Here is a 24486-nt window from a genome sequence, read left to right as displayed (position 1 = left end):
CAGACTGCCGCTCACATATACATCCCCACACACAGAACCCTTTCCTTATTGTATTTTTTACCTCCCTGTTAGAGCTGTCTGGTTTATTTGACCGGCTGTTTCTGTCAGGAAAGTGAATTATTTGTACTCCCAACCTGCTCCCTCCTCCTAATCCTCCTCATTCTCCTGTGACTGAGCTCTGCTTCTCTTGGAATAAATGGCTTGTTCTGCGCTCATTGTCTGTTTGTGTGCTGCTTGTGTTACTCCTTGAATGACATTCCTGTGCAGAACTTAGCCTAGATTCTCAAATGGCTACTATAGATCGCTTCTAGAACTGTTTCTGTATTTTGATGAAGAAAGAGAATATGCCTTTGCTTTTTAGGTAGTATTAAAATGATGGTTTATTAAAGCCAAACTAAGTTTTGCTTTCTTTAAATTGCCTCTTGTAGGATGCCGGGTTCGTTGAACTGTCCAAAGTGTTCTCAGATGAGACGGTATGTCCGAGGAGTTAGGTGATTGCTAGCAATATGTAGACATCTTAGCCCTGTATCTTATAGTTTGTAGTGTAGTTCTAGTGTTTGGCTTTTCCATGTGGCACAAATCAAACTGTTATTTCTCAATATAGTCTACATTGTTGAAAATACAAATATTTTTGACTTGATCTCACAAAAATCTAAAAATCTTTTCTGCTCAAACTTTTTTGTCCTTCTCCAGAACATGAATCAGATTTTTCATAAAGCACATTCACCTCGTTCATTAATTTGTCTGGTTCGCATGTCATTTTTTTGGCTCTCAGTCATTTGCATATAAGCCTTTATTGAATCTCAGTTCAATACATTGAAGTTTACAGCTACTGTGTTGCCATGTCTAAAGTAAAGTGATGCCATTTCTATATCTGACATTTTCTACATTATTTTTGTGATGACGTTTCACTTAGATCTCTCAGCAGTTACGTTTCTGATCCAGCGCTCTCATTTTCTTGGGAGCAACGTATATTTTATCATAGCAGGAGTATTGTGCAGTGCAACTTTACTATGTTGCTCCAACACAGAGTCAACTGGTGTAAGAAAGCTGCGGTTATGTTCCAACAATGTGTCACCTATATAGTGGATAGATTTATCGTTTGTTTCTAAACCTCAATTGGATTCGACACATACAGTTATGTCTTTTACACACTTGTTTTGACATGATTCATAATTTCCTCCTTACGTCTTTCAGTTCAATTCCAGTTAAAACCAACTGTCAAAGTTGATGTTCTGCTTTATGAGATTAGTACGTGGCTTTGAATGTCTTCAATATGAATTACTAATGTTTTGACTGTGCTCTGCTTTCACCTTCATTATGAACAGAAGTCTGTTAGCACAACAGCCAATTGAATTGGTTTTTATTTTGGTGCAGTTATTCCCTTTTTTATTTATTCTTTTCTGTCAGGTATAAATTTGCTCAGTAGAACAGAGAACAAAGACTCTTTCGGACATGTCAAAGCACATTCATTTCCTGTGAATTTATCCTTGTTCTTAGTTCCACTTTCCCTCTTTTTTTTATTCCTCTGTATTATTTTGGGTAACTTGTCCAATATGCAGCTGTGATTTTGATTATTTGGTTTTGTAAGGTACTTTTTCCTCAACTCTAACACACAATGCTTATGTGTTAGAGCAGGCTTTAAGATGACGTATTAACCATCTTCCTCCGAAATCTGCTGCCTCCTTCTTAAAAAAACTCTGCTGTGACTCGATAATTTTCACTTCCAGGCAGGGAGTCTGACAAGAATCAACATGTCTAACTGTCGCCTGAAGAAATGTTTTTCTACTGAAGTTGGACTTGGAAATTGAAACTTGTGATTGTAAAGTTTGCAAATAAACAGTTTTACTTGAACTGGATCAGGACTTGCGTCGTCGCAGCCTTGTTTTTGTTTTTTGTCCTCGTAAAGTTGCACAGTCACCGTGCTGCATGCAAATGACTGGCTGCTATTATGTTAGCTGTGATTGATATATAAGTGAAGGACATCAAGCTAAAACAAAGCAGCCATCTTGTGGCCCCTGTGTGTGGCAGTAGATCATATAGCCTTTGTTTGTGGTATTGTAAAGTGGCTTGGCACTTTAACAGTCTCTCTATATGAACAAATCGCTGGGTTACTGTTCTCACTAACAAATAGCATCTGCTCTCTTGCTTATCCAGGCTTTTCACACGTGTTCAGACACAAACCAACTTGACACTCCGTTTAGAAACACATGCACTGTTTTCCCTTTTTTAGCAATTTTTCTTCAGTCTTTTCTTTTTGTTTGTTTTATAGCTGCAGCACACTGCCGAGCAGGAGAACACTGAAAAACTCCAGACTTGTCTGTAAAAAGGACGACGTCCATGTTTGTATCATGTGCCTACGTGCCATCATGAACTATCAGGTAAGCTTTCTTTTATCTACAGGGACTACATGACCTTTCAGGCTGAAGAACAACCATCTATTTGAAGCTAAATTCAATTTGCTCCCCTGCTGTCCCTCCATACCTTATTTATCATGTACAATAATATTTAAAGGCTGCCCTGTTTTTAATCTGTTATTTGTCTTTGTCTCCATTATATTTGTGTTGCAGTATGGCTTCAACATGGTCATGTCACACCCGCATGCTGTGAACGAAATTGCACTAAGTCTCAACAATAAAAATCCACGGTAAGATCAAGGAAGAAGTCATAAAAATGTAATTGTTGTTGATTAATCAAAGTGAAAGTTGGCAACACCTTGCAGATAGTTAAAAATAATAGTGAATAAAATTTGTTCTTTTCTTCCAAATATTTTTGTTGTGACTGCTAGTTTATTTTTAAGCAGTTAAATTTCTTACTGCAGTATTCTCAGTTTAAATTTCATTTTTTTGTAAAATTACAACCCTAGTTTCAGAGTATTGTCTGTGTCGCTTTGTACAAGTGCATTTATTGCTCTGAGACACATCCATCAGGAAGGAAGGAAGATAAAAAGCTCTACCAGCAAACTCCTCTACACAGACAGATGCATAAAGATATCACTCCGGGAAAGCCTCTGCTGTGTGCGTGCCTGCATGTGTGTGTGTGGATGGATTGATGCATGTGTTCTCAAACAATGCCCAAAGGTTACAGGATGTCCTGAAAAGTTTATGTGAAACCTCTTTGCATCACATGTCACATATTCTTTCCTTCAGGCAAATAAATCTTGCATCAGTAAAATGAAAACAACACAAACATATTGAAAGTCAACAAATGACATGTTGATGATTTGATGGTTCTGGTATAATCAACATAGCCTTGCAAAAGTATTAACACTACTTTGAACTCTTAAACACGTTGTCACATTACGACCACGATGTTTATTTTATTGGGGTTTTATGTGATGGCAATGCCAGGTAGAGCATACTTTCGAGATGAAAGGGAAATGATTATTATTTTACAAATGAAAGGCTACAATGTGTGGCGCCAATTTGTATTAAGCCTCCCTGAATCAATTCTGTATAAAAACATTATTCATTCCAATTACAGCTGTAGAATATGTAATTTTTATCCATTCTTCTTTGCAAAACAGCTTGATTTCAGTATGATTGTCTCCCTGCACAGATTCTGGATTAAATTTAGGTTATTGTCATGAATATGCTTTGAGCTAAACCTGAAGTGCTCAGAGTACGGCCCAGGGCCATTTGTAGCACTCCGAATTATATTGTTCAGTCCCAGATTACAACTAAAAAATGATATAAATCTGCCCTGCAGCACATGTAGTTGATGCAGATCAGTTTTTAAAAATGCATTAAATTTGGCCAAATGCAGAAAGCTCTTTAATGGACGACTGACCCAAATTCCTGCTACTGAGGAAAGACGAGAATGTTTTTGTAAACCAATATCATCACAATATTCTAAATTTTGTGTTCTTATTTTTTGCCCCACAAGTAGTTTTAGGGTTTAACCTTCACTTTAGTCGGCCATCTTCATGCAGTCTGTTACAGATTTTCTTCCAGTATTGCTCTGCATTTGCCTCCCATCTGTTTTCTCATCAACTCTGACCCATTTTCCTGTTCTTGTTGAAGAAAAGCTTCCCCACAGTTTCACAGTCGAACAAATTGTCAAATAATTAATGTTTTACTGGACAATAGCTCTTGATTAGGATAGTGTATATAGTGTGACGTACAATAGTTTTTTCGCACAGAGTAATATAATCTTACCACTCTCAGAAAATGTATTTTTTCTTAACTCTGCTTTAAAGTTAGACTTTTACTTGCAGATAAAAAAGAAAAACATCCTTCCAATTCAAATTTATCCACTAATTTGTGTTGTTATATATTATAAATTCAGAATAAAAACAGGTTTGTGGTTGCAGCATGAGTGTGGAAAAAATTTATAGTACTTTGCAAGGCACTGCAGTGTTGTTGATGAGGGGTTATTATGATATTTAGTTAATGGTACTGACTTTACACTTTAAGTTTTATATTTGCTTCTCTGCTGGCAAATGCCATTTACTAACCTCTCATGCCATAACTTTCTTTGTGGTTTACAGAACCAAAGCTCTGGTGTTGGAGCTTCTAGCGGCAGTTTGTCTCGTGAGAGGAGGCCATGAAATTATTCTCTCTGCCTTTGACAACTTCAAGGAGGTATGGCCAGCATAGAGAATGGTAAACGAGTGTTCTTTAGGGAGACCCTTAAGTCTTTTCATTCTAACTGTGTCGTTTCAAACAATCATGGCCCTGGAGGAATGCTTCCCCAGCAGATTCCCCCTTGGCATTGCTTCAAAGGGTTCAGAGATACCGGTTTGTCTGGGTAGCACTGGATGACCCACAGGCACCCATCAGACAAAACCACTCTGTGCGTGTTAACAAGATTCGTCAGACGCATCAAAGCTCAGAAAAGCACAGCGACAGATGTTCAAGATAGCCTTCCTGACCTGTGGCTGTCTGAAGGGAGGTATCCTGGCTGCCAGGGAGAGAACTAGGGGCTAACCACAATCTCATTTTGTAGCAAACATCTTATGAGCATAGAGCGAGCACAGTTTATGTAATATTTACACCTCTGAATTAAATATTGAGTGTGGCGCTTTCAGCGACGGTGGCATTAGTGGGAAAGAAGAGTTCACCTAATGAGATGGAGGCTGAGAAATGTTTCTGATGGTGTGAAACCACAGCAGCAGGGTCACAGATTTTGGAAGATTTTTTAATTTTTTTTTTACAATTAGGCAGCACAGTTAGCTTTACTTTAGTGTAAATGATTTGCTGCTACAAAGAACTGGCTGCAGGCAGAAGCTTGAGGTTTTTAAATAATCATGCTTCCTATTTCTACTGAATTCTTTATTATACTCTCTCCCAGTCTGCCTCTCTACCCTCCTAGTGACCTTTCTGATCAGCCAAACATCACTCTACCCCATTTTTACATCTTTCTTGATGTCAAGTTCTATTTTAAATAGGCTTTTTGCCACAAAAACACTTTATATCGGGGATGAAGTTTTCAAAAAGTATACAGTGTTTGCTGTAAATAGGATTAAAGCAGGTGTGTTTGAATAATTTAGATCAGCAGTAAACATTTTGTTTTAAAGGCATTTTCCACCTATACTGGTGGTTCATATGATGCAGCAACTGCTGAAATTTTGAGTCTTCTTACTTTTTACTCTTTTTAGTTATTTTTATGATTATGGTTTCATAATAAGGTCACTAATTTTATGCACTTTTTTTGTGTTGCAGGTATGCGTGGAGTCGCAGCGGTTTGAGAAGCTTATGGAGTACTTCAAGAATGAAGACAACAACATTGACTTCATGGTGAATTAAAATAAACTCGTTATTATGCAGATGCATAAGTATTAGATAACCATAAACAAAAATATAACAGCCTGTAAATATGATTAATTTATTTTTATGTAAAACTGTCTAGTGAATCCAATGTCATGCATATATCATGGAGACTGGTCCACAAAAATCAATAAGGAGAACAGATATTGACGTAATTAAAATAAAAAAATGTTCACACCTACACCTATTTAAACATTTTGAACAACTCTGCAGATACCCTCTTGTTAGACTAAACTTTTGAATAAACATTGAACGATAAAAAAACCTTTCTTTACAATTTTGAGATAAACATTTAGCTGTCTTTGTATTTGTAAGAGTCCAGCCTGACTGATGAAATGAAAACCAGTCAGTGTTGTGTCTGTCTGCCAGACCCCTGGCAAGTTTGTCTCCATCGCTTACAGAAATACCACAGCTGGTAGAACTTGTTGTTGCGTCACTAACCTAAATGATGACAGCAGAATAGGAAGCTGCACACAGTTCATATTTATTTATCTTCGATTGATTGATCTCTTACTGACATAATTATTGTATTATTTACCTGTTCCACTTCAGCATCATAGGACAGAATATTTGCATCCAAACTTGTTGGAGTTCATGGACTTTTTGCAATAAAAAGCAGCAAGAATCTGCAAGAGAGATGATTTGTCAGTAGATCTGTTGACATATTAATGTATCATCTTATCCTGTACAGTGTTATAGGAGAATGCAAAGTACTTTCTTATTGGTAAATGGGGGTTGTACAAGTATTGACACAGGCATGCCAAAAATGTTTTCAACTGCAAAGTACAATCTTTTTTCTTTCCCTTGGAGAGTCGGTATCTGTTATAAAGTGTGAATTTATTTTCAGAACCTTATACATATTTAACGGACCACAACAAAATTTGTCAAAATATGTGAATGATAGTAGCTTTCTTATTTTCATCAATGAGATTATATTAGGCATACTTGTCTTGAAAGTGTAATACCATGTGTGCTACTTTCACTCAGCTTTATTATGCTGCCAGAATCCTCCACCGGAAATCAGAATATTGAGCATAAATCAAATTGTGTAGCATTATATGTATTCAATTTTAACTTATCTCTGCTAATAAAAAATGCTGTCTCTTTACGTTCTTCAGGTTGCATGTATGCAGTTCATCAACATTGTTGTGCACTCAGTGGAGGACATGAACTTTAGAGTTCACCTACAGTACGACTTCACCAAGCTGGGCTTGGACGACTATTTGGATGTGAGTTGAGATTTACACAGAACTCCTTCTGAGTGTTCCCAGCTAAAAGTCCACAGTTCCTGCTACAACTACTGCACCCCTGAGATGTCCACCGTAGAGAAGCCATCAATAACGGCTTTTCTGTTTTTTTTTTAACAAACCTTCATACATTGTGATTGGTGCATGCCTTGGGAAAGAAAGTGGACTTTAATCACTATTTTGTGCCTGTTTAACAGAAACTGAAACATACAGAGAGCGATAAGCTCCAGGTTCAGATCCAGGCCTACTTGGATAACGTGTTTGATGTTGGAGCGCTACTTGAGGATGCAGAGACCAAAAATGCTGCCCTGGAGCGAGTGGAGGAGCTGGAGGAGAACATGTCGCATGTGAGGACCCACAAGTGTTATTTTAATATATATATATAAAAAATCAACATTCATTTAAGTATTTATTATACATACCTTTTTTGTAACTTGCACTAACATTTTTATTTGCTCCGATGTCAATTTGTGCAATGTAAAGTCGTTCAGGATTGTCTTTGAGTCAGTACTGAACGACGCAGTAAATCTTGAATTAATGCTCTGACATTTTGCATAAATTTTCTCCATGATCTGATGTTCCCCTCTACTGTAAAAGGTTAAATGCTCATTATAATGTTTTCTGTCATAGCAAACTGATGTATCTGCAAAAGATTAATCTCCTGAAAATGTCTAACTTATGAAGATAGGAACACAATCAATGCATTACATCACTGCCCTCCATGACCTTTTTTGAGTTAGATATTGTCTCTGCATCATGTTCATCTGTGACCTTTGCCCCCTTTCACTCTGATAGATGACAGAGAAGCTGCAAGACATGGAGAATGAAGCTATGGCCAAGATTGTGGAGCTGGAAAAACAGCTGATGACGAGGAACAAGGAACTTGAAGGCATCAAAGTCAGTTCTTACTCCCAACTTTGTTTTTGTTTTTTGTTTTACTTAAATCTTCATTACTTGTTGGAAATATGGTGCATCCACTGTTACGTTTCCCTGCAAAAGGATTGATAGCCTTAGGTCACAACCACAACCCACTTGTATTTTAATAGGCTAACACAAAAAAAATGGAAAGAACATGATGCATACATTTTACACTTTTTCACTGCTGCATTAGATTATAAATAGCACACTACTATTACTTCCGAATATCTCTAGCTCTTCATTTTCCCTTTCCTACCCCATGCAGGAAGTCTACAAAGACTCCACCTCGCAGATTCACTCGCTGAGGCTGATGCTTAAGGAGAAGGATGAGGCCATCCAGCGCCAGAGTAAGCTGGAGAAGAAGATCCACGAGCTGGAAAAGCAGGGAACCATCCGGATCCAGAAGAAAGGAGATGGAGACATCTCAATCCTGCCTTCTTCGCTGCCCGGTGTGGAGGGTCTGCCGGGTACCACAGTGGGGGCAAACGGGACGGCTGCCTGTCAGAACAATGCAGGAGTTGTAGGAGGCATGTCTTCTGTACCTGCTCCCCCTCCTCCACCTCCTCCGCCACCAGTCAATGGGCAATGTAGGTTTATAATATAATCAACAATATATTGACAACCCAAATGAATAAAAGTGGTTTAGAAAAAAATCAAGATTTAAGGATATTTTGCGTCCTTAAAAATGTTTGAAGAAAACAAATGGTTCATGTTAATCTCTCGTTGTCTCTCCCAGTGCCAAATGGACCATCGATGGAAATTCCCACTGCAGCTGCCGCACCTCCACCGCCGCCACCTCCTCCACCGCCATTACCGCCCCCCGGGTTTCCGTCAGAGATTTCTGCCCCTCTGCCTCCTCCACCTCCACCTATGGCGCCCCCGCTTCCCGGAAGTGGGACGCCCACTGTGATCATGAATTCAGGATTGGCAGGTGAGGTTAATTTATCCTGTGGTTTTCTTATCTTTTTTTTGGTTACATTAACAGGAATTTAAGATTTATGAGCTTTATTGGACTCTTAAGTTAAAGATTAAATTAAAACATTTTGTCTCCTAAATTACCCCCTCTCTGAACTGTTAAGTCTTAAGTTAGATGTCTAATTTCTTTTAGGGTTTGTTTGTTTTTTTGTTGTTTTTTTTTAATTGGTGCGTCCCACAATTACAGCTTTAGGTGTGTTTAGGTTAAATCACAATGACACTTTGAATAAACTCAGTATGCAGATGAACCTGTAAGATCTGCATGTACATGTGGGTGTCTTGTTGCTGCTACATATACATGTATATGAGTAAGCCGACTTTGTTATCCTGTGAAAACTGAAACCTGAGTTGAAAACTCTTGCCTTAGATTAATGATGTTCTCACCTGTGGTGTCTGTAGTATTTACTCATATAAACATCGTCACTGTTCCTGGTCGTTATGCTAACCCATCTTTGAATTGTTTTCTTTCCCCGCCAACCAGAGGGACCCATCAAGCTTTTCTGTAGGTTCTTGCTGTCGAGTTTAATGTCGTGTTTTCCCCCCACACCATTAACCATGTCATACATGTATTTTCCCCTGTAGTGGTTTCTCATTGGTTTTAAATGTGGTATCCAGCAGGTAGAGACACCACTGCTGAAATTACTTTTAGCTGTAATTTCAGGAAGAGGTGGTTGTACAAAGCACTGACTCTGAAGTGTAGAAAAATGCAAAGCTCGCATATTTTTATTTGAGAAGACAAAAAACTGAAAAAATGCTTGATTTTCCTTCCAGTTGCTCAATGAAATACTAAGAGTTTGAAAAATGTAGATACTCCTGAATGTACACAGTGAGACAAGTGAAAGATCCACTGTGAACCCTTTTAAAAAACAAAATACCACATTCAAAACTTGTGAATGGTTTATCTTCACTCTTGACTGTAGTGCTTTGACCGTTTTGTATGAATGACGTGTCACAATCTTAAAAACAAGTTTGTTGCATGCAGATACTCATTGAGCTGCTGTGGCATGCAGATGGTTAAGTTGATAGAAATCGTCTGCAGCCGGAATGCTGTTTGCCTTTCCCATGATGGCCTTATCTCTCACTGCGTTGCTGCTGACACCTTGTCGGTACCCTGATGCAGGACGCCGCCTCAACGTTCCGCTTCAATGGAGCAGCTCTTGTCGCTACAAATAGCTTTAATCTGCACAACAAATAGTTTGACCCCAGGCCTGGCGAGTAATCCTGGACCATATGCACAATTTAGTGAACAGATATAGCCTTTGGCCTTATTCCTCTGCCAGGAGGCAGGAGGCTCAGCTTGAATAAAGAGAAGAAGGAAGCCATCCTGTTTTAATTGATGGACATTTGTGTTCTCTGCTAAAACATTTGAAGTGTTCAAAATGAATGTTTTCAGAAATCAGATGTTTCTTGTTACAGATCCCCCTGCTCCTGCATGTGTGTGGCTGCATTTTCATGGGCCCTTACAGTCAATCAAGACATATTTTTAATTTCTCTTTGTGTCATTTAGCTGTTAAGATCAAGAAACCCATCAAGACAAAGTTCCGCATGCCTGTCTTCAACTGGGTAGCCCTGAAACCAAATCAGATCAACGGGACCGTCTTCAATGAGATCGATGACGAGAGGATACTCGAGGTGAATTCCCGCCCTCAGAACAGGCTCTCTATTTCGACCTGCTTCCTTTCCTAATGAAAAAAAAATTACATCTTTGGTGTCTTTTAGGACCTGAATGTTGATGAGTTTGAGGAGATGTTTAAGACTAAAGCTCAGGGCCCAACCATCGACCTCACCACGAGCAAGCAGAAGGTCACTCACAGGGGACCCAACAAGGTGGCCCTGCTGGACTCCAACAGGGCAAAGAACCTGGCGATCACACTGAGGAAAGTGGGCAAGACGACCGAGGAGATCTGCAAAGCCATTCAGCTGTAAGCCTCCAACATTTGCTTGTGTTTGTTTATTTTGCATTTATCTGATTTAGAAGCAGTATTAGTGAAATGACAAAGCATATAAAAGGGTTCATGTGCAGTCTTTAAAAATCCATTCTTCTTTCAGAAAAAGTATGAAAAAAAGAAAATTTGGGATGAAAATAAATGTTTAGATTTCCACAGTTAATCCATCATTCAGTTCAAAATTACTTCAATATATTTCTAATACAAGTAAAAAGTAGTCGTTTTTTAGTAAAGATATATTTGGTAAAAAAAAAAAAAAGGCCACTTTGGTACAGGGTAACTTTTTATCATAACATCTGCTTTATCTTGTGAATGTGATGTAATCAGACAAAACGTACATATTTTAAGATTAAAATAAAAATGAGCAAAAAGAAATAACATCATTAAAAGATGACAAATTCAACTCAGAGCTGTAACAGAAAAAATATAAATAGTAAGCTACAACTAACAGTTGGAAATCAGATACAAAACAAAATGTCTGGATTAAAGTGTAGATGTGTTACATTTTACTAAATGTAACCTCTTGCTTCTATGCGGCGGGTTCCTCGTCTCCATATCTCCTTTAGATTCGACCTGCGGACTCTTCCGGTAGATTTTGTGGAGTGCCTGATGCGCTTCCAGCCCACCGAGAATGAGGTCAAAATCCTGCGACAGTTCGAGAAGGAGCGCAAGCCTCTGGAGAGCCTGACTGACGAGGACCGCTTCATGATGCAGTTCAGCAAGATCGAGCGGCTCATGCAGAAGATGACCATCATGGCCTTCATCGGAAACTTCAGCGAAAGCGTGCAGATGCTCACGCCGGTGATTAAGAGAGTATGACTCGATATTTGTCGTTTGTTGATGAGTCGTGAAATTGATGTGTCAAACTTTGCTTCTCTGCAGCAACTTCATGCCGTCATTGCGGCATCTGTGTCCATCAAGTCATCTCAGAAGTTAAAGAAGATTTTAGAGGTAACTGGAAAAATTTAGTGTTAGCAGAGTATGCTGTCCTGCAGACATAGGGTTTAGTTTGTGATCCCTGTTTACTTATACTGCAGATTATTTTGGCACTTGGAAATTACATGAACAGCAGCAAAAGAGGAGCAGTGTATGGATTCAAGCTGCAGAGTTTAGATTTGGTAAGCTGGTTTTAAAGACGGTTTAAGTTACACGTCCTAACTTTTTCTTTTGTTAAAATATAATATTTCTATTTTTTTCCCCCCTCAGCTTCTTGATACAAAGTCAACGGACCGGAAAATGACCTTGCTGCACTACATCGCCAACGTGGTCAAAGAGAAATACCCACAAGTGTCTCTGTTCCACAATGAGTTGCACTATGTTGAAAAGGCAGCAGCAGGTGGGCATCACCTTTCATCTATTAATCAAACAATTCCATGTTTTATGCAATCCTGTGGTGTAACGTTCTCCATGTGCTCACAGTGTCGCTGGAGAACGTCCTGCTGGATGTTAAGGAGCTGCAGAGAGGCATGGAGCTGACCAGGAGAGAGTACAGCATGCACGGTCACAACACCATGCTGAAAGACTTCATCACACACAATGAGAGCAAGCTGAAAAAATTGCAGGATGATGCCAAAATTGCACAGGTAACACTGAATAACGGAGAAAAATCTTTCTCTCAGCGATTGTTTAAATATTTCATCGCTGAAGCTGCATTTTGTTTCTCCATCTTCAAAAAAAGGACGCCTTTGATGAGGCTGTGAAGTTCTTCGGAGAGAACTCGAAGACAACGCCGCCGTCTGTTTTCTTCCCAGTGTTTGTGCGATTTGTGAAAGCTTACAGGGTGAGTTGGTCGGAAACTTCAATGGTTTTATTAGAATTCGAGCTAATAGTAAAACAAATTTGCGTGGTGAAGGAAAAGGGATAAATGTTTTTCACCAATGAAATCTAAAAATGTGTGTACTTTTGTTCAACTTTCTTCAAAAAATAACATAGAAACATAAGTTTGATTTGAGCTTAAACTAATTTGCAAATAAAAATGTACAGCATCTGAGAAAAGGTCAATTGCGCCCCCTGGAGAGCTTAAAATTAATTTAATTTAGAAAATGCTCATTTATGCAGATCACTAAAATACTGGATGAAAAAAAAGCTGTTAATGGTTTTCCTGTACTGATTAAATCAAAAATACCTAGGGTAAGAAATTAATTTGTAAATGTTTTTTTCTTTTATTTATAATGAAAATAAATTGGTGACTCATCAGCAAGCGGAGGAGGACAATGAGCACAAGAAACGGCAGGAGCAGCTCATGATGGAGAAACTTCTAGAACAAGAGGCTATGATGGAGGAAGACCAGAAGGTGAGTTAATCTTTCTTTGAACTCCTTTGCTCCCTCCACTGAGGATCACAATGACCAGAAGGGAATCTTGCTCCACTTCCTCCAGATTCCGATCTGGAGGATTAGTCGAGCGCAGGCCGCCTGCTGGGCACGGTTGTATTTAGCTCCAACAGCAAGACTCCCTGCTGAGGAACAACAGTCAGGATCAGTGACTGTTCAATTAACTTGCATGAGGAAGGGATGTGATGTGGGAGAAGAAGCTTGTTGGTGGTGAACCTTGTTGTGTGCGTGTTCCCGCAGTCTCCCTCCCATAAAAGCAAGCGGCAGCAGCAGGAGCTGATCCAGGAGCTCAGGAGGAAGCAGGTGAAGGACAGCCGTCACGTCTACGAGGGCAAAGACGGCGCCATTGAGGACATTATCACGGGTAACATCACCAGATTCAAGCTGCAGCCTGCAGTCAATCACACATGTTTAATACTCTGCATGAAGAGTCACTTCAGCTTGAAACAAAGAAAATTTCTAAGCCAACTAACACAATGATTTCAACTCTTTTTGAAGTTCAACTTGTAGCCAATTGAGGCAGTTGGTTCAGTGCTTCTCGACTGAAAGGTGCCTGATAATAATGACTTATGTTAACTTCTTCACCTTTGCTTTATAACACCAACTGTATGTGGGTATGTGGGCTGTCTCCGAATGTCAGTCAAAACTAGAAAATAATTTTATTTTACTTTCATAACAAGGAGACATTAAACTTCCTGTGGTGAAGTCTGAAGAACAATTATTAATTATTAATGATAGGTGTTTTTTCTAATAACTAGATACACATCAAGCAGACAGCCAGAGATTGGAGTTGAGCTTTTTTTTTTTCTGTCACATAACATGAAGCATTTTTGTTTCAAGCATGCAGAGAGTGACAGTCCTTTAACTGTGTACCTTTTGTTTTGAGAAAATCATTTTTACTTTAGAAAAGGAAAACAAAAGTATACTGAATCCTGTTTTAGTTTTCAAAATCAATTTTATGTTTCTAAAACTGGTAGGTCAGCGTTCTACAAAATAGATCTGTCACAACATCTCAGATCAGTGCATCTACAAAGTGCATCTACAAAGAATAAATCAGCACAAAGATATTATTTGAAAACCAAAATGGATTCAGGCCAACACAATCTTTGACACAATTCCACTTCACTTGAAGATGGAAAGAAAAAAACAACACAAGGATATGAACAAAGAACACATATTCTAAAAATGTTTTTTTATATTTTTCTTTGTTTTTAAATGTAATGCATTTATATAACAAGCCCTTTTAACAAATTCGGTCATTTAAAGTACTATTGCAATGTATGAGCTTTTCCAAAAATAATTTACTTATCACAGTTTGTCGCTTAATTTCTAAATGTAAGCATGTTGACAAAATTTTTAAAAAAGTCATGGATAAAAATGAAGACCTTGAAATGTTTTTGGGTTTTCCAACAGTTTAGTTTAACTATCGTTCTTCTCTCAAAAGGAATGGGTCAGGTGCAGTTCTATTTTCTGCATCCATATTGGAACAGATTAGATTTTTATAGAGTAAAGATGATAAACTAGTCTGTGTGCAAACATTTTTATACAAAAAGTATCAAAATAAATGAATAGCTAAAACACCTAATGCACCACACATGGGAATGCGTTTCACTTAAAGTAAAACTTTGTTGCTTCAATTGTTTCACTGGGAAATGTTTTCAGTTCCCTCTGAAAACATTGTGGGAATGTCCATTTACATTTACATGTTAAACTTTCACAATGTTCAGTTTTTTTTAGTGTATTCTTAGTGATTGCACAGTAATGTGCAGAAGTTTTAAACAGCAATCCCAAATTTCAATGCATCTTGATTCCAGGGGTCAGAGCTTGTGATTCTTTAATGTGATCCTGATCAATAGATCGCCAGGCTTTCTATCGGTTATTAAAAATGCAGCATTTGAAAAAAGCCACTTTTATGTACACTTGTGAAATTAGCGTAGTACTTTTTTTATTTTATTTTTTTTACAAATATTGATTCTGTACCCTTCATTTTATCTATTTAGTTCTAATTCACAACAGATATTCTCCACAGGCACTCTCCAAGCAATAGAAAGTAAAGTGATTTACATACATTCCAATTTAATCTCATTATCAGACAGTGCAGTCGAGTTAAGTTCATCATTCAAATCTTAAGTTTGCTATTTAAAGTTACCCACCAAATTGCATCAAGTTATTGATTTGCAGAATTCACTCCTATTGCCATATAATATTGGATAATTGCATTATTGACTGTGCAGCAATCACTCATAATGACAATGCATGTAGCAACAGCACGAAGGAAAAAAAAAAAACTTCCCCTTAGCAGGAAGAAACCTCCAGCAGAACCAGAACTGGCTCAGTGCAAATGGAAATAGTTAGTTACTGAACTAAAAACAAAGTTTAAAAACAGGGAAAAACAGCCAAACTTTGAGAACTTTAAATATTCATCAGGTCTGGAAAACTGTTAAACAAGATCACGTTAAAATAATTACAACAACATTTGCCTGCTTTTACACGGGACTGCATCTTTAAATAATACTAATTACTCAGTTTGAGTCTCTGATATGTTGTTTTATAATCTGTGCGGTTTAAGTAATTAGCAAAATAAAAATGGGGTTGTAGAGTTGGCTTCCAAACTCATTTCTCCTGTAGCTGGGTTCTTGCTCAGTGCTAACCGTTGCTCCATCCAGCGGAGAAGACCTGCTTTTCTCATGCCGTGTTTGTCTTGATTTGTGTCCTGGCTATTCTCCCTGTCGTCTCAATGCAGTGCTGAAGACCGTGCCCTTTACCGCCCGCACAGCCAAGCGCGGGTCTCGGTTCTTCTGCGAGCCCGCTCTCAATGAGGAGTACCATTACTAAAGCTTGTAGATCTCTGTCTCTTCTTAAAGGTTGCTGGAACAAAACGTTTCTTCTTTATGTTCTTCCCTTTCTTGCATGCCTCTTCACTCCCACCGACCCCCTCTTAACCGTTTACACTCCCACACTGTGGACACGGTGGTTTCCCAGGGACACACACACACACACACACACGCTCACTGAAGCTTGAGTGTGTGTTGTGTAGATTTTCATATTTCTTAAGCATGACAGTGTGTTTTGGGAACTGGTTTTCTCGGCTCACCTGCATGTATTCAGTATTTTTCATCATCATTTTACCCACCACAGCAGACCATAATGTCACAGAAAGATCAGCATCCCACGGAGTGAACTTTTCCCCTCAGTTAGCGTCACTCAGGTCAGGTTGTGTGCTGCCATCTGCTGGCCATCCATCTAACATGGTCAGCAGGTTGCGGCTCAGTTTGCATATCCAGTACTACATACAGTATTCATATATGTACACCTCAGGTATGACTAATACTATTACATGTAAGTGCCTGTGGCATTATCACTTGCTTGTTTGTGTGCTCCAAAGTTTTAATGATAAATCATTGTGTGTGTTAATTTATCACATGTCATCACCGCTGTTTATACAGTTTGTTGCATGCTGTTTGTTTTAACCTTGCTGCTTTCCCACAATGCACTCTTGCTCTTGTAGTTAGCTTGCCCTCGCTCCTGACGGCTCATTCTTCAGTCAGAAAGTTTCTGTGCTCTTACTGTGCCTTGCAAAAGTATTTTAATTCATTTCCTTTGATTGTACTTTTTGACATTACATCCACAAACTTGAATGTACTCTGGGGGGATTTTATGGAATAGACTTGCACTAAGTAGAATCCAGTTTTGAAGTGGAATAAAAATAACAGATTTAATTAGATTTTTCCTCTATAAGGAAAGCCTGAAATGTGTGGCCTGCATATATATTCAGTCCTCTGTACTCTAATAACCCTAAAAAGATTCCAGTTATACTATTTATACATTTTTCTTTTGTCGAAGATTAAGAGCAAATAAATTATTGAAAGCAAGCCATAAGAAATGGGCGATAGCCAAGAACATGGCAGAAGTGTGGACGGCTTGCCATATGTGCTAGCTGCTGTCACGGTGCATGATCTTGTAATGGCTCCCCAAACAAAAAACTGTTGTCCAGACAACGTGGACACACCAGGATAGTCCAGGGCAGTATGAAGAAAATCGTGGTAGGTGGAACATCCTACCATGTTCCACCAGCAGGATTGTGAGTTGGTTTTTTGTTAAATGGCTTGTGGTGAAGTACTAATAGGATTTGCATTACGGTTTCCACTTCACTACTTTTTGCTGGTTCATTGCAAAAAATCCCAAGATAATAAAGTTTGTGGTTGTAATGAGAAAATGTTGATATACATTTGGATGGAAAGACTTTTGTAAGACGCTGTACATTCTGCATGCTGTCTTGGTAAAACTGTGTGCACTAACTGTCCTGGAACCATGTTCTGTGCTGCATAATGCTGTTAGTGAGTGTATGCTTGGCTGAGTGCATGCTTTGGTTGGGTTTTGGTGCTGGTTCTGCTAAATATAACAACTGGCCTGTATGTTTGGAGCCATTCTTTATTGTTTACAGTCACTCCTAACTGGAAGTTTGAAATGAGCTTGTCTCCTTATACGCTGGTAGCCACTTTGCTAAAGCAGTTTGGGTCTAGCAACAGAAATGAAACAAGCTTCCGTCATCCTGTGCAGTTGAACCAGTTAACATCCTCCAGCTCTGTCCTCTGAGCCTCTCTTCCTGCAGCCTCTCTGCCTTGCTCCAGCAGTTTGCAAAGCCAAAGTGCACATGTTGAGCTGACATGCACCAGTCAGCCCACGTCTTCCTTTTATTTTTAACCTTCATTTTGTCTTTTCTTCATCCAGAACTAAAGAAGAATAATATTACTAAATTTCCAAATGTCTACTTGAGGGTAAGGAAGTCCTCCAGTAGCACCCCTGTAGTGGTGGATGTGGCCCAAACCTGGCAAGCATTTCTTTATTACCTCCCTTCCTGCTTCAGATTTTTTGTTTGTTTAGGTTCCTCTTATCCATCTGTTTAGCCTGAATATAAGAAGTCTTGCTTTCTTTAGTTGTTTCTTCAATCTTTTATTAAACATATATGCATCTTGGATTCACAAGATGTATGAAAAGTTTCTGGTTTCATAAACCATCTCAGCCAGACTTGTTTTATTCTGTGTGCTTAGATCTCATGCTGCTTTGAAAAGTTAGGCTACCAGCACTCTTGAACTTGTGGGTGGGCACATGAAAGACCCAAACATTGACATGATCCCCTGACTTAACGCTCTTCTATCCCGTCCTTTCCCCGCTTCCGCCAGATTTGAGGAATCAGCCTTACAGGCGAGCGGACGCCGTGCGGAGGAGCGTCAGAAGGCGCTACGACGATCAGAACCTGCGGCCGATGAACAATGGAGAAGTGGTCATGTGACGAGGGGAAACAGAGGATGTGCAGGAGAGGATGGGAGGAGAGGAACGTGGATGGACGGTGGGAAGGAAAGTCCAATGCAGAACGAAGGATATCGGGTGTTTGTAGCAAATAACGAGAGGACTATAAATGTGCTAATATCACACAATGAAGGACTGAGACGTGTTTGGGACCGAATTTAGGGTAGAAATCAAGCCAAGTGCCTGAACTTTTTTTGTTTTGTGATCTTTTTTTGTCTTCTGTGTGAATGTTTTAATTATAACTCCAGTCCCCCGGTACCCATAAGCAATACAACTTGAGTTGGCTTTAATGTTAAGATATAAAACTGGACATGCAGTGGCCTTAGGAGCCATGTGAAACAGTTATCCTGGAAAAGCTACCTTAGAATGTACTGGAAGTTTTTGCCCCTTTCCTCTGTTTCTTGACTTTTGACACATTCCGGTGCTCTCGTTCATTCCCCACAAACGTTTTTTAATCATCTCATTCTTCTTTTAATAAATCGGGGTGAGCTGGCATGAGGAAAGTGAGCAAAATGTATTTAAGACTATATTTTTACTAAAATATGTTTAAAAAAAAGTTAAAATATGCTGAAAAAAATAGACCACTCTAATGTGAACTGTATTTATTGCCGACATCTACGTACTTTCTATAGCGCCTGGCAAAAGTATTTGTACTGCTTAAACTTTTTGTTTTTATTTGGAATTTATGTTATAGATCAACACAAAGTGGTGAATATTTGAAGGACACTAAATCATGGTTTTAGAAAAGAAATTGACTTAAAAAGTGTGGCATGCACTTATTTTCATGTGCCTCTGGCACATGAAAATAACACTCTCCTTTACTCCTTACCTTATAATCTTTCTCAAGGAATGTAGTTGCATTTTTGATTTGACTGTCATAAGGCAACAATCTACTTGTGCACCTTCTTTCAAATGTTGGAGTTGATTTTGTGATGTAGATGCCTAGGACTATGTAAGTGATGCTTTCTTGAGAATCAATATAGATAAAAATAAAAAGAGAAGTAAAAAAGAAAATAACACCATAGTACAAAATACCCCAAAGAGTGCTATATGAGCGCAAACAAAATAATATTAACAGTGGTTCCCATATATAGCTTTTTGGTGATAAAACACATTTATTTAGAAAATGTAATTCCTTCATCCACAAAGAAACATTACACTATAACAAAGGACAGAAAAAAGAAAAAGACAAAAGAAAAAAACCATTATAGTAGACAATAAGCCAGGGAGTGCCAAATATACATAAATAAAATAATATTAAAAACAATAGCTTCCATATGTAGAGTTTAAGGACATAAAAAACATTTTCTGTAGAATTAGATAATGTAATTCTTTCATTCACAAAGACCATGACATAAAAACAAAGGACACAACAAAGAAAAAGACAGAAGAAAAAAACACCATGATAGACAATAAGATAGGGAATGCCAAATAAACACAAATCAAATAATACCAACACCAATGGCTCCCATTTTTAGGAGAAAAAACACATTTTCTCTTTCCTCAAGAAAAGTATCCGTCTTGTTTTCAGAAAGATCTTGTAATGAAACTGCGCTTTCTTCAACGATACTGTCACCAGATGTCATTTTCTGTAGAACCAAGCTTACGTCTTCTTTCTTGATGGTCGCTGCTTCAGAGAAAACTTCCCCAGCAGGGGAAGGATAGAAAGAAAGAGAATCGATGACGATGTTTCCAGACGAGTAAACTTCCCCAGCCGGGGAAGGATCGAAAGGAAGAGGATCGAACTCATCACTACTGGAGAAGCAAACCTCCCCAGCCGGGGGAGGTTTGGATCAAATAGGAAAGAGTCAAACTCATCATAAATAGAAAAGCAAACTTCCCCAGCCGGGTAGGTTTGCATTTCATTCAAGGAAGGGTTGAAAAGGAAAGAATCAAAATCATCATAACCAGACAGATCAGAAAGATAAGAATCACAAATATCGTTATCTGAGAAGCAAACCTCCCCAGCCGAAAACATCGTACTCAGATGGAGTGTTCTTTTCCTGAGAGGTACCTCTTTCGTCTTCTCCACCAGGAAATAGTTGATCACATAATTTCCTCATTCCAGTTGTAACAACATAACCGATGCCAAAACCAAGAGGAAAACACAAGCCGACTAGCATTTCCGCCATCGTGAAAATTCTTGTGATGAAACAGTGCTGAGTTTCAAAGAGTTGGTTGAATATGAACTGGTGTTCTGAAACACAAGCATTTATAGCCTCAGGTGTTCTTTGATCTAGAGCCGCATGTCATAGATGAGGTCTCAAAATAAACAAGAATGGTTGTAAATAGCTATGATGTTTGATTCTGGGGAAGAAAGAGTAGGGAATGTTTTATAGGTTGTTTTTAGCCCAAAACTATATGTAAAACAACATCCTTGGGACTAAACCGAGTCACTAAAACCAACTTGATTCAGGAACAAGTGCAAGTTGTAATTAGGCAATGAAAAATAAATCAATTAATCACATGATAAATTCAAACTATCAACCTCATTTCAATTATCAGCTTTATCATTTCTTCTGGCCTTTTTCTCTTTCTGTTGTTGATACTGAATGAAAAAAGGCTCAACTCCAGTGCTCTCCACTGACCCTGCCATCCTCATTTCCTTAGTGTAATGCCCAACGCATTACACGCTCTTGGAGCTGTCGGCCGATTGTCACTGAAATTTGTCGAGCCCACTTCAGTTTTCTTTTTTTTCCAATTCCACAAATGAGCACTAATTTGTGTTGATCTATTGTTTAAAATCAGAATGGGATACAAACACTTTTGCAAGACACCACATATTTGCTGGTATATTCAATGAAAAATAATCAGATTTTGTAGTTTTTAACTGAAAACTGTTCCTACTTCAACTTCAATTTAAATATTTGCTTTAGTTTTAAATCAACAGCCTTTTCTGTGATTTTGGGAACAACGTATGAGAACTAAACAAGCCTAAGCCAACATAACTCTTACGATGTTCTTAAACTACCCCACATAATGACTTTAGTAAAACTTGATACAACTGAACAATAAGTTGCTACTGTCTTCTCACTTTACTGTATTTTTAATGTATAGTATTTAACCACTGAAACAAACCATTAAAGCTTTTCATATTGTGTGTTTGTCATTAAAGGCATGACCACACAAAATTTTCCTGTACAGATATTTTTCTACATTTTTTTTTACTTACTTTGTCAGATGGTTAATAATGTACATATTGTTAAAACAAGTATTCTTTGCCTTGTGCTATACAACTTTGAATGTTATTTTAACTTATAGTTTTGTTGTTGTTGTTTTTTTTCAGTTTTTGTGTATTTAAATAAGCCAAATGCAGGCATAAATCCACAATAGTATGTTTTAATCAGAATATTTCACTGTTGCACAGAAGGCACGGGATCATTACGTTTGTTTGGGTTGCAGGTGCATCACTAAATGCTCTGATATAAAAGCATTAACACATTTCAGCTGAATGGCCACACTAACCATCAAAACTATTAGTTGGCCTGTAATGAACTGACAGAGCGATACTGCGTCCTGTTAAAGATAGTGCTATTCTGCTTGTTTTTTTTTCCTCTCAGCTTCACTGTGTTTAATTACATGATGCTTCCAACTGGGTGGTACTGGCAATTTCTCCTCTCACTACAAATGTATTGTAGACCGGTCTCAGTTCTAAATAACCCTGTTTTTATATCATTCAATAGGTGATAAGAGATTTTCAAGATATATAAAGAACTATTTACACTGAATAAAGGGTTGTGTGTTGTGGATTTGTTGCAAATTTTGACGTTTTATTCCCGCAGCCAGGTATTTTGTAATGAAGATCACAAAGTTCACAATTAAGTAATTTAGGTAATTGATTGTATGAAAACAGTTTCTATTGGTGGCACTTTCTGTAAGATGTCGTTTTTTTTTTGTTTGTTTTTACAAACTACTTCAGCCTTACAAAAAGTCTAAATTAATAGGCCATATTACGTGGAAAGCCACAAATTGACCCACAAAAACAATTTGAAAGCAAAGCTAGCTGCTGATAAAAATCTGAATATAAAAAGTCACAGTAAAACAAAGAAAAAAAGTGTCACAAATGCCAATGACAAAACATAATCTCTTATTTAGTGGGCAATGATTCTAGGCTCCCGCCTCCCAATAGAAAATCAGAACTTAAAACAGGAGCCACTATCAATTTTATTTTAGTAGCAATATATTTGGATGTAGTGACATTTTGCATTTACAGTGGTTGGCCAGTAGGTGGCATCGTAGGGACTCGTACATAAAGTTAAATGATGTGATTTATAGTTTAAGACTGTAGGAATAATCCAGCCTTAAAAACGCAAAACGGAAGTAGCATCCGCTAATCTTTAATGCAGTTATACTGCTGAAGTTTAATTATGACTATTTTTGAGGCCAGTGGGAGGAGTCCAAGTTAATTTTCATCATATTCATCTTCTCTGGAGATGTTTTTTTGCGCTCTATACCCATGATGAATAAAGCTTCTGACGGAACAAACTGAGCTAATTAGTGTTGATTGTCTATTAGCCAAAAGTGTAACTGGGTAAAGAAAGCAACCTTCACTGTTATTTTTTTCAGGGCACTGATTGGTTAAGAGGTGACCCATTCATGGTCACCAATCCACTTTTTGAAGTCTGGCCTCCAACTCCTTGATATAATCCAGAGCTTCATCAAGTGCACCTGTAAAACCACAAAATAAAATAGCAAAACATACAGTTAGCAATAAGTTTTAATTATATATTTGAAACATTACTTCTGTTTAGATCAGTACATGTTGTGAGTCGGAGCATGTGTCTACTGACTTATTTTTTCCACAAAATACATAACCACAAAATTTTATTATTATGTGATCATAAAAATATTATTATTGCAACAGTTATATTTTACTGAAATCCAATATACTATCTTTTACCTGCGGGTGGATGTGCCGTGTAGTCATGGTCCGCAGTAGAATCTTCAGCCTGGCTAGCTTTCTGAGAGGACAAACTGCCGTTTCTTAGTCCTCTCGAAATCAGACTCTCATTGCCGGTGCAGTGAAGTTATTCCAGATAAACAGGGAAGGAACAGCTCCACTTTTAAGGCGGCTGGTGGTGGATCCGCTCACAAAATCCTCCGGTGTGAAGTGGCGGCTACATACGAAAGTGCTCCGTCTTTATGCAAAAGTCCGGACCTTCATCTCTTCGGATGGAATGGATCCACTGCCTCCGTTGGTCCGGGTCCGTCAGGAACGCATGATATGATAGATAAGGCTGTTTTCTTGCCCCACATGAACAACCAGGGACTGAACAAAAATAACTGCGCCGATACTGAGCCATTTTCCTAGCCTTTTAATGCTAACGCTATAGCCACCGGAAGTTGTCCAACCCCACATCCGGCCCGGCTCCGCGCATGCGCACATCCGGCCCGGCTCCGCGCATGCGCACAACCGGCCCGGCCCCGCGCATGCGCACATCCGCCCCGGCCCCGCGCATGCGCACATCCGCCCCAGCCCCGCGCATGCGCACTACCGCCCCGGCCCATGAGCACATCCGCCCTGGCCCATGCGCACATCCGCCCCGGCCCATGCGCACATCCGCCCCGGCCCATGCGCATGCGCACATCCATTTCGGCCCCGCGCATGCGCACATCCGCCCCGGCCCCGCGCATGCGCACATCCGCCCGGGCCCCCGCGCATGCGCAAATCCGCCCGGGCCCCACGCATGCGCACATCCGCCCCGGCCCATGAGCACATCCGCCCCGGCCCATGCGCACATCCGCCCCGGCCCATGCGCATCCGCCCCGGCCCATGCGCATGCGCACATCCGCCCCGGCCCCGGCCCATGAGCACATCCGCCCCGGCCCATGAGCACATCCGCCCGGCCCATGCGCACATCCGCCCCGGCCCATGCGCACATCCGCACCGGCCCCTGCGCATGCGCACATCCGCCCCGGCCCCTGCGCATGCGCACATCCGCCCCGGCCCCTGCGCATGCGCACATCCGCCCCGGCCCCTGCGCATGCGC

General features: G+C 39.3%; 1 protein-coding gene across 9 annotated transcripts in view; it reads left to right on the top strand.

Moving 5' to 3' along the window:
- fmnl2a (formin-like 2a) overlaps window positions 1-22245 on the top strand; it is a 60336-nt gene extending 38091 nt beyond the window's left edge. The window contains exons 7-28 of one of the 9 annotated variants that reach the window (XM_055032120.1): window positions 2273-2381; window positions 2571-2647; window positions 4490-4583; window positions 5664-5738; window positions 6887-6997; window positions 7213-7362; window positions 7811-7912; window positions 8199-8520; window positions 8670-8864; window positions 9390-9410; window positions 10416-10540; window positions 10628-10830; window positions 11421-11655; window positions 11737-11805; window positions 11892-11972; window positions 12061-12190; window positions 12274-12437; window positions 12533-12634; window positions 13052-13147; window positions 13427-13550; window positions 15930-16050; window positions 18370-18472. In XM_055032120.1, the coding sequence (XP_054888095.1) occupies window positions 2273-2381; window positions 2571-2647; window positions 4490-4583; window positions 5664-5738; window positions 6887-6997; window positions 7213-7362; window positions 7811-7912; window positions 8199-8520; window positions 8670-8864; window positions 9390-9410; window positions 10416-10540; window positions 10628-10830; window positions 11421-11655; window positions 11737-11805; window positions 11892-11972; window positions 12061-12190; window positions 12274-12437; window positions 12533-12634; window positions 13052-13147; window positions 13427-13550; window positions 15930-16021 (2677 nt within the window). In that variant the 3' untranslated portion in view covers window positions 16022-16050; window positions 18370-18472. Of the gene's footprint in view, window positions 1-414; window positions 474-2272; window positions 2382-2570; window positions 2648-4489; window positions 4584-5663; window positions 5739-6886; window positions 6998-7212; window positions 7363-7810; window positions 7913-8198; window positions 8521-8669; window positions 8865-9389; window positions 9411-10415; window positions 10541-10627; window positions 10831-11420; window positions 11656-11736; window positions 11806-11891; window positions 11973-12060; window positions 12191-12273; window positions 12438-12532; window positions 12635-13051; window positions 13148-13426; window positions 13551-15929; window positions 16051-17917 lie in introns of those variants that run through there. The other 8 variants (XM_055032119.1, XM_055032124.1, XM_055032125.1 and 5 more) reach the window with 8 other exon arrangements.
- Window positions 22246-24486: the final 2241 nt, after the last annotated feature.

Source organism: Poeciliopsis prolifica, unplaced genomic scaffold (genome assembly GCF_027474105.1).
Source record: "Poeciliopsis prolifica strain line A6 unplaced genomic scaffold, Auburn_PproV2 SCAFFOLD007, whole genome shotgun sequence".
Lineage (NCBI taxonomy): Eukaryota > Metazoa > Chordata > Actinopteri > Cyprinodontiformes > Poeciliidae > Poeciliopsis > Poeciliopsis prolifica.
The sequence above is the reverse complement of the archived record's forward strand: the minus strand, read 5'-3'. Positions and strand labels throughout refer to the sequence as shown.